The sequence below is a fragment of the Mesoplodon densirostris genome, chromosome 2 (assembly GCF_025265405.1).
Source record: "Mesoplodon densirostris isolate mMesDen1 chromosome 2, mMesDen1 primary haplotype, whole genome shotgun sequence".
NCBI classification, from domain to species: Eukaryota; Metazoa; Chordata; class Mammalia; order Artiodactyla; family Ziphiidae; genus Mesoplodon; species Mesoplodon densirostris.
In genome coordinates this window covers 135,240,811-135,253,368 of record NC_082662.1, presented here as the reverse complement: position 1 = coordinate 135,253,368, position 12,558 = coordinate 135,240,811, and the positions used below count along the sequence as shown (strand labels likewise).

Below are 12,558 nucleotides of genomic sequence, written 5' to 3'. Positions count from 1 at the left end.
AAGCCCCTAACACTGTACTCTTAATCAACAGAAATCTAAACCTACAAACTAGGAGCATTCTGAAACACCTGTTAGATGGGCCTCTCAAAGTACACTTTAACTTTGAAAATGCCTGTGTGGCCACTGCCCATGACAGTTTCTAGACATTTTGAGTTTTTTAAGGAGAAAGAGCAATGGAAAAGAGGAACATAGCCAACAGTCATTAAAATAAGAAAATCTGAATGAATTTTGATCATTTTAATAAATATATATCAAGAAAACTTCACTTTATTACAACAACACATTCATATACAAGCATCTATCATCTAAGTTTTCAACATCAAATGTTTATCAAATATTGAAAATAAAGGACAAAACATCACTAGACTATTCAGCCATAACACAAGAACAGGTTTTAAAAATTGGTCCTTGTGGACATTGTCCAAATGATGATCCTACTCATACACTGTATGAATGAGACCTATATTTAATATTAATAGCAATAATAAAAAAAGATTTATCTTGGAGAAACTGGGAGGACTGACTTATTTCCTCCGTTTGGCATTTGGTTCCTGTGAAGTATTGTGTAAGGAGGTCCAAGTCAGCCAGTAACCTTGGAAATGGAAATACAGTTTAGCAGGCGGAGTTGGCTGGTGTGGAAGGAAGGATGCTCAGAGGGGTACTCTGAACATCCTTGCCAATGCACAAATGAAAGAAATGATTGAGAAAAATCCCGACCAAATACATAGGAGCTTTTGCCGACTGAGTCCCATTTCTCCAAAATAACTTTCCCCAACTAAAATCTTTACATTCTTTAAGATAAAACCTTATTGATCACCACATCATTTATCAACATTGTGCTTCGTAATCAACAGCAAAAGTCATATATAAAAAACCACATGCTTTTATAATCTAAACGAGTGAAATGATGCAAAACAGATTAAAGTATGATGCATGCCACTGGTTCATGAACTTCATTGGACAAGAAAACAAAACAAAACAACCCAAAACCCAGAAAACCCAAACCCCAGCAACAGACCGTTGCCATAGAAAAGCTCAAGCAGCCAGTGCTGGTTTCTAACAGCTCTATTGTTTCCTCCATCCCTTTCTAAAAATGCCAAATCCGAAAGCAATTGGGCATCAAAAACAAAGGAAGAATAGAGATGCTGAATCAAAAGTTGAATGCAATAGTTTGACATTAACGGTTTCCAAACAATATTGATCCACCCTGTGTTTTTTTTTTCCTGTTTGTTAAATCCCTGCTGTACTCTGATTTATCCTTAATTTTCACATTGGCAAAAATTAAGATAAAGTAAGGCACCAAAAATCGCCCTGTATAATATATCTCTAAAAGCCTCATCACCCATCACAGGCAAGCTGGGAACTTGCAGGGATTAGCCTCTACTCATATTGTTGATTGCTGCCCTTAGACAGGTGTGTTTCTTTACGTTCTATCCTATTTTCATCTGTCATACAAGACTGTTGAATCCAAACACTTAACAGCACCAGGAAGCCATTTCACCTAGCTCCCTGTCTTCAGTCTTTTAGTCAGAAAAACATACTGTATCATAGAGAAGAAGCAGACATTCTTTGCTGGTTATATTGATTTGCTTACCAAATAACTACCTAATTAAGTGGCAAACAGGTGGAAGGTTCTTTGCTAGTGACAGGCTCCTGGAGGTCACAGAAATATCACAAGGACACATTGTCCCCCATTCTAATCTACTGATCTTTTCTGTAAGAAAACTAAGATATACTTTAAAGCGTCAACTGTGTTCTCGGTAACGTCACCACATTTATAAGTAGCTCGCCGATGCCTACTATACAGATGTTTTATGCAATCTGCTCTCCAGGCATTAAAATGACATGGCATGTTCATGGCATAATTGTATCAGTTGTACAAAACTATAAAATCCATTCAAAGTAAAATTTATGAGAGCTAATTGATCATGCTGTGCATGCTTCAAAGTTTCGGTGAGAAGACGGCTCATATTTTACTTCCTTTGCTGCAGCACAGTTTGTTACTTGGTGAAGGCTCCTTTTTCCTTAAGGACTTTTTCCACGACTCACTTACATTGCTTTTTTCATTATATCCAGTCTCAAAATAATCATAAAATTGGCCTTTGCACTCAAAAGCAAGGTCATTTCCCACAGGTTCATGGCTTAGGGGGCCACCATCCCTGTTGGTGTCATCATTTGCTTTCTCATTTAATTTGGCCTTTTCCTGAACACCAAGTGACCTCACATTAGTAACAAAGATTTCATTGGCAGGTATCTGGCCATCACCCTTGTAAATAGGTGCACTGCCTACATCAAAATCCACCTGGTGGGAACAACTAGGTAAAGGCAGAGGGGGAGAGGAAGAGGAAGATGCTGAGGAGGAAGAGGCAGTGGTGGAGGCATTTCCGACATTAGCATTGACAGAAAGGGGTAAATTTAGGTAGTGACCACCACATTCTTGGTACAAGCAGCAGGCATGAAACTTCTCACACTCGTCTTTGGCCATCCGAGGTCGTTTCCGGTAAGGACAGTCTTGGGCCATAAACCACTCCTGGGCAGAGGTGCCATTGAAAGAGCAGGCAGGAAAGCACCAGTTATTCTGCATGATAATTTCTCCATGGATCCTTTTCATCAAATTGTTTATAAGGACAGATCTTCGGAGGTACACTTCAGGATCATCGATAAACTTTAGCTTTTCTAAGGACATATAAAGGATGTGGGCTCGTTCCTCAAAGATTGAGATGGTCTAAAAATCAAAAAAGGAAGAGAAAGCTTAGGAAATGGTCTATATTAAAATATCACCACAGCACATTTCTCTCTTGGCAGTTTCTGAGTCTGAGAGTCTGTGATCTTGTTTCCCCAGTTTCATTTAGAGATGCTGTCCCAGGGGCTGCTAATGTCTCCCCTTCCCAGCAGACTCACTGTTGATGTGGAGCATCGGGGAATCCAGCCACAATGCAGAACTCAGCAGGGACAGGTCAGGATGTCTGATCTTTTACGGCTCAGTGAGAGGGATGCCAAAATGCACAAAACTAATCTATGCTGTTAGAAGTCAGGAGAAGGGGTTTTTTGGAGGGCAGAGAGGTAGTGACTAAAAGGGGACACAGGAAAGGTTCTGGGTTGCTGGTTATGTTGTTTCTTTATCTGGATGTTAGTTATATGGCTATTTCACACTTTGTGAAATTCATCAAGCTGGACTCTTATGACACTTGGGCCTTTATGTGACACATATATATTATATGTCAATGAATGCTTTTTAGAATATGCCAACATGCAGGTCATCATAAGTATACTTCAGACCCTGGCCTAGCTATCAAGGAGCATGAGATCCGGCTGTCAGATCTCATGGCTCTCTCTGGCTGTTTTTCTGGGTTTCATTCTTGCAATTATCTTTGCTTGACAGAGGGACAAAAATAATGAATGAGGCTCAAACCCTAAAAGGAACTGTTGGTTGAAGGGCCAAAGTAGGCTTTTTCTGGTGTTGGGCAGGAGGAAAGATGCAGAGAGGGAATCAGACGACTCACTCCTGAGCTGTGTGATACCATCACTGTGTGATCATTGCTACAAACCCAGTGGCAATTTGGAAAACTGCTATAAGCCACAACACAGAAATCAAAAAGGACTTAAAATGCTTGTGTCCTGGGGGCCAGCTCTTCCAGGTCATAAAAAAAAAAAAAAAGCCAACCTGAGGAGCTGTGAATTAAACCAGCCCAAGCTGACCTAATGGAGGAACTACAAATGCAGGGGAAAGCCCAGCACCTGCCAATGCATGCTGATGACTTTTTATGAGCAGAGTCAAAGCAACATCTAAAGGGTGGGAGTGGGGGAGAGGGAGTAACAAGTGAGGAAGATGATTAAAAAATTAAAAATCTTCTCTGCGTTTCAAAAAACTCTGGTCTGGGTTATGCTCTCCTCGATTAAATAAGCAGATTGTTTTTGAAGGAAGGTAGCCATAAGGAAAAGGAACTGGTATTTCAAAAGCTTAGATAGCCAGTTTCGTACTTCTGTGCACTTTCCCAATCCTGTTATTTTCTTCTTATACATGCAAAAAAGTTAGCTTTGGTCTTTTCCTGGGAATGAATTATATATTTTAACAAATGAAACACGTGTAATGAATGCACCATGAAGGACGTTTCTACTTTCATGCACACATTCAAAGGATGGTGAGTCCCCCGCTGAGAGGTCAGGAAAAGCCCTGGGTGACCACCCCCATGTAGGCACATACGTGTGGCATTGGCCATGGTAGCTGGAGCTCAGATACGGGGAACAGGTCAGGAAAGGACAGGTGCATTTCTGCACACGTGAAAGCACTAGTCGCCATGACCCTTAATGCAACTTGAGAAAATGAAATCATTAGCAAAAAAGACATTCTTCAGATTATATAATTTTGTTATTTCTGGGCAGAGGAGCTCTTGCTGGCTCTTTCTTCAAATACTTGTGAAAAATAACACAGGACCCAAAAAAAGTGACAACGATTAATATGGCTCTGCTGAGAAGTGGCTCATTTTCATTGCTTGGGTGGAACAATTTAATTTCTGGAAATGGATCAAGTAACTGTTACTAAGTATCTTAAAGTCTTAATAAAAATAATGACTATTAAAAAAAACATACTTTATGGCTACAGCTGCTGAGTGGTGGGTGAAAATCCTCTTCTTCCACATACTTCCTCTTAAAGTATGTGATCTTGGATGTTGTTATAGGATTTGAAATTCCCCTGTAATGTGATCCTGTGGTAATAAATCAGATACGACAAATGACATGCGGTTTGCCAGAGGTTCTCCAAACAAAATACTTTCCTTGCCTTGCCTTTTAGAAGATAACTTGGCTATGTATTTGTCTGTACATGTGGTGATTAAAAATAAACATTAGTCTTAATAGTTGCTATCATACAGAATCCTGTGACCCAGGCTAGGCAAGGATTTCTAGACAATTATAGAGGAAAATGACATATTTCAGCACTTACTAAATACTCAGAATATCTATGCACAGGCAAACAGCAACATTCATAAAGGGGAGTAGTGTAATAACTCCGAAATAATATAAGTATTTATTCCAATTATTTAATTAAACCCATGGTAATATAACACCACTGTTCAAATGTATATATCTTTAACTGTAAGCACTAATAACCAAATAACATTTAAATATTACTGGCTCTCAGTAAGTAAGCAAATTATTATCTGCACACTGGAGTCATAATATTCCTTCTTTTAAAATATAAATTTTATTTTTTTTAATTTAAAATTAAAATTCAGGGTAACAAAAGTCCTTTTTGCTCTCAAAAATGTAACATATCAACCATGAAGAAAAATAGGGTCTAATTTTTAAAGACCAAGCTTTCAATCCTTTTTAGCAAATCTGACTTCAACAGGTACTCATTTTACATTTTAGGGTTTTTTTTTTTTTTTTCCAATCACTAGTACTACACAAAAATCCAAAGGAACTCACCTTAAAGTATAAGAATAAAGGATCAGGGAGAACATATTTTTTTCTGGGCTTAAAAATTTTTTTTTCCTATAATACCAAAGCCAATTGCACGCTTCATAAAAAGAAGAGCCACATAGCTGCTGGCCCAAAGTGCAGATTCCTTTATGTCTCATGGGATAAAGATTTCATTGTCAAGCCCACCAGGGCTTGTGTAGCTCTGAGAGAACCATACAGTTCCAGAAGGAAGAAAACTGAAACTCAAACTGAAGTTTCAAGATCTGGTTTGGTTCTCTTAAAAATACAGATGCCTGACTTTTACCCAAAGCAGCAGCACATGGAAACTCAGGTTTGAATGCAATTAATATCACTCCTGGTCCTTTCCCTGGAGCCTTGGGCTCACTTACGAGCGGTACACAGGCAGCCTGGGACGTTCCTGGAGCACGAGCTCTCTCAGCTCAGAAGGGCGCCCCAGACACCACCGTTGCCCATCAGTCTGGCCGCAGAGGGCAGCAGGGGAAGGTCAAGGGCAGTACCTGCCAGCGGGGGACCAGCTCCCCGGTCTCCCTGCAGAGGAGCCTGTGCTGGCCCTGGGGGGCTTGGGCCTCCGTAGCTGTCAGCCTCCCATAGGGTCTGGTACCCAGCAATTTCAGCAGCTCCTTCCGAGACAATGGGCTCGCAGAATCTATTCATGGACAGAACCAGAGTCATCTCTGACAGCCTCAGATCTGAAAAAAAAAAAAAAAAGAAAACAGCCCTAATCAAGAGCAAGCCAGGGGATGGCCTTGGCTCCTTCTTCCTTTGCTTTGGGAAACTTTTACGTCTCAGTCCTCCCCTTTGCCCTGAAACATTTTATTATTTTTTCAAAGAAAACCTCAGCAAACTCTCTTGCTGCTATTAGCTCAGCCTCTGTGTTCAGCAATCTGCATTTCATGGGCGGATCTTTAAAAACCCCATTTCTTATTGTTCTCAGATTCCCCTCAGCCCTCTTCCAGACAGCTGCTTTGCCTCCTAAACACATTTTCCTCCTGACCTTCCCGCAGAAAATGTACCGCTAAGAGGCAAGGCCAAAACCCTTGCTGCTTTCTTTCTATTAATAAGGCAAAATCAATTTTCTAGTCAATCCCCTGAGAGTCTCCTTTGATGAAATCCGCTAATCAATCAAAAGAAAAGGAAGGAGGAGACAGAAATCTTCCCCGGAATCCCTACTGATGCTCTCAGGTTCAGTCTGTTCCGCTGCCCGCTGCCCCCTCTTCCTCTGTTTCTGCAGGGCCAGTTCCTCTACAACATTCTGGGGCTCTCTCCACTTTCTTCTCCCAAAGCGAAGCAGACAGAGACACACTTGGTAGTTGTTTCCACCAGCCCTGATTGGCCTGAACTGGATCTGCCTCCAGTCAAAACACTGAGAGATGAAGACAGAAAATTGGCTCCAGTTTCCAGCCATGAGTTGCAGTCCCACAGGAGCCAAGCACAACATCAACGGAGCAGGCGGAATATTAAACAGGAGCCAGGGCTTCAGGGCCAGAGGCAGCGGACAACTCTACACCGCAAAGTCCAGAGGCAAGGCAGAAACTTTCCAAGAGGCAAAACACCACTGCGCTTCTGTCCAGTTCACGCCCTTCCCTAGGGTCTGTGCGGAAACTGGGAGCCTCTCTACTCTTGGGATGCGCCCTGGGCTCCTCGGCACCTTGGGTGGTGGGGGCCTTTCCCTGGGGGCTCAGTGTCTTTACCTGGTCCTAAGTAGGGCTCAAGGTGGGGTCCAGAGTGAGTGCAAAGGAGAAGAGAATCTAAAGCCAGAAGACCTCGGGGCCATAGACCAGTGGTGACTGCAGAGCAGCCTCAGTGCCTTATGATCCACCAATTCCTTTACAAGACCCAAACCTCCACTATCTCACTTTGCCGTTTAAAGAACTGTCACAAAGAGTGATGACAGGCCTGCTTTCTTGAAGATTGATTGTCTTTCAAATAGACGCTAAGGGTCTAGTTCTTGCTTTCTTCTCCAAATTATACAGCTTGTAATGTTTGGGGGAAAGAGTGAATCTACTATCGTCTTGTGGGAGACTATTATTACCTACATGTTATAACAAGGGTCCACTTCCAGGTAAAAGGAGGAAAGGCACAAGGGGAAGGGGAAATAGCTTCATTAAGTGACAATGTCCTTCTGGCTAACAGAGCAGTTCTTGGCAGCAATGAGTCCATCACCCAGACTTCTCTCTGAGACCTGAAATTCTGCCCCAACCTCACTGAAGAAGTAAGTCAGGCCTTCTGATATCCAGGTCAGTGGCTGGAATTAGGACCCAGCTGATTTGGGCTGCTAAACTACCTACCCCCTTTCTTTTAAAATGCCCTCCAAAGAGGCAGCGGCAAGGACTTATTAGAAAACCTTATTTCAAGAGAATAAAAAAGGTTCAATTAATTCTCTAAAAAGAAGTGGTCGGACATGCCATTTATTCTGTTCTGAGTCATCAATCAAGAAATTTAGACCACACTGATTTCACAAACTAAGCCATTCTATCGCCCCTCAAATTCGACATCCAAACAAGGTATTTATTTCCTGGAAGACTCTTATGAAATGGTCCAATTTCTTAACTTATCTAAGAGACAACTGCATCAGGAAGTGCTATTGCCAGGAGCACATGAATTATATAGCTTTTTCTCAGAGTCGGTAGCCCTGTCTCACTGACTGCAACAGTATTTTCTCCCTTGAAACTTACACTCACTTTGTGCTAGATTCTGGGAATAAGATCCAAGCTTTTTGCCTACGTGGAAATTTTATTACATATAAACCAAAACACGTTGACAAATCTGTATCGCATAAGACAGAGAAGCATTTGCAGGCCCCTGGCAGCAATTACCTTTGTTTAAAAGGACATTATATGGGCCCTGTGCTATTTTATGTTAGCAGGAGTTTGTTTATATTTTAATGACTTATCCTTGTAGCTTTTTGGTTGTTAAGGATTTCAGCATTTCTATTTGTTAGTATTGTTTCCAGCACGAAATGCTACTCATGCATTTGAACTTGAAACATGGCATAGTAGTTTTTATCTTGGCTGTTTCTTTCCTTTTATGATATCTAGTTTCAGTAAGTTTTTCTTTTCTTGAATGGGAAACTTTTACACACAAAATCCTAAACTGGAGAGGTGAGTTCCAAGAGTGATTTATGTAAGTCCGAATAAAAAATAAATGAGTTGGGATTATTTGGGAGCGGGGAGGAGATTTTGCAATTGAGTCTTCCTAGTCTATCCAGAACTTACACTGGGATGTTAGGAAATTAAGAAGGCAAGTTTAATGTTCATGAAATATTGGAGTATGGGGCACGAAGCCATGATTCTTTTTATTTGTATTATATGTACAGATCCAAACTGTCATTTTTTCTCAGTACAATGAGATTTACATTATAATTCTGCTACTGAGTTCAGAAGTTGAAATTCACAAATTTATGTACTGTTAATACTAGAGTCACAAAGATGTACATGTATAGTAAATTTTGTTTTTTTTAACATCAGCTGTGAGTGAATTCAAAAGAAGGGTGTTAAAGTGTGTTTTGTCTACACAAGTGTTTAATAAAATAAAAACTAGAAAGGTCCTAACCTTTTATCCTCAGGCTCCTGCATGTCTGTTTCGTCAGCCAAGGGAATGTAGTAGAATGACACCTCAAGCATTCCCAGAAGGCCAAGGGCTAAAATGTCAAGTTTTTCCAGCAAATGTTCACAGTAAAGTTACCAGGCATTTCTATACAATTTGGTTTTTTCCAGATGAGTTGGGCTTCTTCTTTCCTTGGAGCCATGATGATGCTAATAGAAGTAGCACACATAACAGGGTAGCTGCAGATTCAGTGATGCCTTCCATCCAACAGGCGATCCTGGTCACTCTTTGCCCACCCTTCCCCCTCATCCATCATTAGAAAACATTTTATTAAGAGCATTATAGAAGTCAGAGGTCTGATTCCAATACTGAAAAGCGAGAAAGTAAAGGGCTGGTATTTTCGATACACCTTTGACACTGCCGGTCTTAGCTGTCCTGCCCCGGTGGAATCAAGCCCTTGACCTGACACTGTTCCTAACAAGACTTCAACAGCTTGTCCAGCTCGTGGTAGTGGTGGTGGTGGAAGGGGCTGGGTGGGTGGAATGAAATCCTTCAACTCTTCTAAATAGACAGATACTACTTTTCTACCAGTCCCAGCAGTACACCTGTCTGCCCTGGGAAATACATTTCCTCAGCTGCAGCTCTGAAAGGCCAAAATCTTTAGGTCGGGTCCTGGGGCTGGAATGCGGGTGCTGAGCAGGAGGGAGACGAGGGGGTGCCCGGGTGTCCGAGCCCGGGAGCCAGGTCTCCCCATCCCAGGCCTAAGACTGGGGTCCGAGGTTTAGAGACCCACCCCCTGCAGGCGGGCAGCAGACACCACATCCGAGTTCTCACACTGACACACCCTCGCGTGTCGGTGCCGCAACCCAAGCCCCTCTCCGGGGAAGCGGGCAGAGCCCTGCAGGCCGCCGACCGAAGGAGAAAGTAAACAACACCCCAAGTGTCTGGGAACAAAGGCAAGTTGTCTTTCCACGGTGCTGGAGCCGTGCGCCTCTCCTGAAGAATAAGAGCTATGATTATTCTTCCTTTTCTTCTTCTTCTTTTTTTTTTTTTTTTTTTAAACCAAGTTTCCTTCTAAGGGCAATAAACACCAAAGGTAGGATTCCAAGGAAATGACTCACGGCGGTTGGCAGGGCTCTAGAAAGGCTGGCCTCGGCCCGCGCTCCAGCCCGCAGCAGATGCCTGCCCGGCCCTCCCCCCTTCGCCGGCCAAACCCACTTGGAGCCCGCGCCTGCGGGATCGCCCTGCGCATCCGTTGGAGCCGGGCGGCCAGGACTCTGCCCGTGCCTCCCGCAGGCGCCTGCCGTGTCCGCGCCACCCTCGGCCGCGGGGCCGCCTCTCCCCCTGCCTCTGCGGTCCCGGCCGGGCACTCCGGAAAGTTGCTAGGGCAGTGGAGGCGGGAGGGGAGGCAGGGAGGAGAGAGGCGGAGGCGTGGACCAGGCGGGCAGCAGCCGAGCCCGCCGGGGAGGTGAGCTGAGGACAGAGGAGCCGCCGCCGCCCGCAGCGCGGCTCGGCTGCCTGGGAGGAGAGTGCGGGGGCGGAGGTGGCGGGGGGGACAGAAGGTGTCAGCTCCTGCAGCTATTCCTTTTTCTTGCAAACGCGCGCTCCTGACATCCACCATCCCTCCCTCCCCACCTGCCAAGCGCCGTGGCGTCCAGACCTGGTGGCATCCCTCCTACTGACCCCCGTCCCCCAGGACAAGGGAATAAGCGGCCACCGAGGACCCTGGGGTCTCACCAGAGCTGTGGTCCCCACCCGCCCCTAGACTCGCCTCGGTGCGCGCGGGCTGCAGCGCGAGCAGCCCTAGAGGCGGCGGCGGTTCCCGCCCGGGTAAAGGCTCCGCGGCGCTCGCCAGCCCCGGGAAAAAAGCCCGCGCCGCCTCCGCGCCCAGCAGCGCCCCGGCCCCCCAGCCGCCCCGGGTCCCGCTTCGGCCGGTGCGCGTCCACTCGGTGACCCCGGAGCAGCCCCGGGGCCGGAAGGGCGCGCGGGAGCCAGTCAGCCCCAGCAGACGCCCGAGGGGACCGGCTGTCGCGCTCCACCCGGCCCGGCCTCTCCGCCCCCGCCGCCCGCGCCCAGCCCGGCTCTTACCGCGGGGTCAGCCGGAAGGCGGCGGCCGCGGCGCTCGAGCTGCTGCTGGCCCTCTCCGGGCTCGGCGCCAGCCCGGCCGCCGGTGCACACTCGCGCGGGTCCCGGCCCGGCGGCCCGGTCGGCGGTGGCCGCTGAAGCGCGGCGGGCGAGGGTCCCGGCAGGTCCCGCCGCCGCGACTGGGGCGCTGCGCCGCCGTCGCTGCAGACGGTTATGGTAATGAGCGGCTCTGTCTAGCTAGGAGCGTGTGAAACCCGTCAATCCTGTTTGCCATTTCCCCGTGGATTTCCGAGGAGAGGTTCTGCAGGATGCCCCCAGGGTGAGAAAAGGAACATGACAAGCGCGCCCGCTCTCCCTCCCTCCCTCTGCTCCCGCCGCTCCCGCCGCCGCCGCCGCCGCTCCTCAGGCAGCACACGGGGCGCCTTCCCCTCACCCCAGCCCGCCCCCTGCCTTCTTCCCTCCTTCCCGCCCTCCCTCCTTCTCTCCTCCCCTCCCCTCCACTCCCCTCCCCTCCCGGTGCCCGGGGACACGCGGGCCCAGCTCCAGCCCGCAGCCCAGACCCCACGCGCTCCCGGGCTCCCGCCCCAGCCCTGGGGGCTCGGCTCCAGCCGAATAATGTATTCACTCTGCAACCTTCTGAGATGTCTTCTCTTTCTTTATTTGGTTTACTTTTTTGTTGTGCGTGCGTGTGATTTAAAAGAGAAAGAAAGAAAGAAATCTGTGCCTTTCCCACCCTTTGCAAAAGACTTTCTTCTCCTTTGCCACAGCAAATGGAGATGAGAAACAGATGTCTTTGCAGGACCAAGCAGTTATTCTCCCCTCGCCGCCCGCCCCCGCCCCTCTGGAGCTGTATATGTATAAAAAAGCAACCTTGGTCAGGCTGCAACTTGAATTGGTAACTCCTTCTGGGTGGGGAGCCTCAAGGGAAGGCCTCCAAATAAAAAAGTAATAAAGGAGGCTGTCCTTGGTCAAAAGAATGTAATTTAAGCACCGGAATCACATTTTGCAAACGGTAATTTTCCCCTATATTGGACTCAACTGGAGTTTGTGTTTTCAAACATTAATTCATAACTTCTGTCTAGGGACCCCGCCATAGTCGAGATGGGTCATTTCAGGTGTAATGAACACAGAGGCTTGGAAGGCATAGACCTAATAAAATGGGGGGAAGGCACCTGCACAAAAGTGTTACAAAGACTGTAATGTTTGTTTACTGCTACTATGCCAGATGTGCTAAATATAACACTTCTTTAAAACAGAGATCCTCCGACTGTGAAAAACCAAACCTCTTGCTGCCTGGCTCCCTAGGAATCAAGAGGAGGCACAGACTGAAAATCAGGGAGAAAAGGAACAAGATCAAGGACGAGGATTAGCATCTGCAAATTGAACCCTATCTAATTTGCATGTTTATTTCTTAGAATTGTAATTAAATTTGTGTAATAAATGTTTTCCATTTCATTTGTACACTTAAAATTTGGGTGACTGACA

At 45.9% G+C, this 12,558-nt stretch overlaps 1 protein-coding gene across 1 annotated transcript; it reads right to left on the bottom strand.

The window, feature by feature from the left end:
• Nucleotides 1-222: 222 nt before the first annotated feature.
• On the bottom strand, nucleotides 223-11,460 carry SERTAD4 (SERTA domain containing 4). Its single transcript, XM_060090919.1, has 4 exons — nucleotides 11,077-11,460; nucleotides 5,940-6,131; nucleotides 4,591-4,706; nucleotides 223-2,725 (listed from the first exon to the last, which is right to left on the bottom strand). Exons 2-4 carry the CDS (start codon nucleotides 6,112-6,114, stop codon nucleotides 1,967-1,969), a joined length of 1,050 nt encoding a protein of 349 aa, XP_059946902.1. The 5' UTR covers nucleotides 6,115-6,131; nucleotides 11,077-11,460; the 3' UTR covers nucleotides 223-1,966.
• Between the last annotated feature and the right edge of the window lie 1,098 nt (nucleotides 11,461-12,558).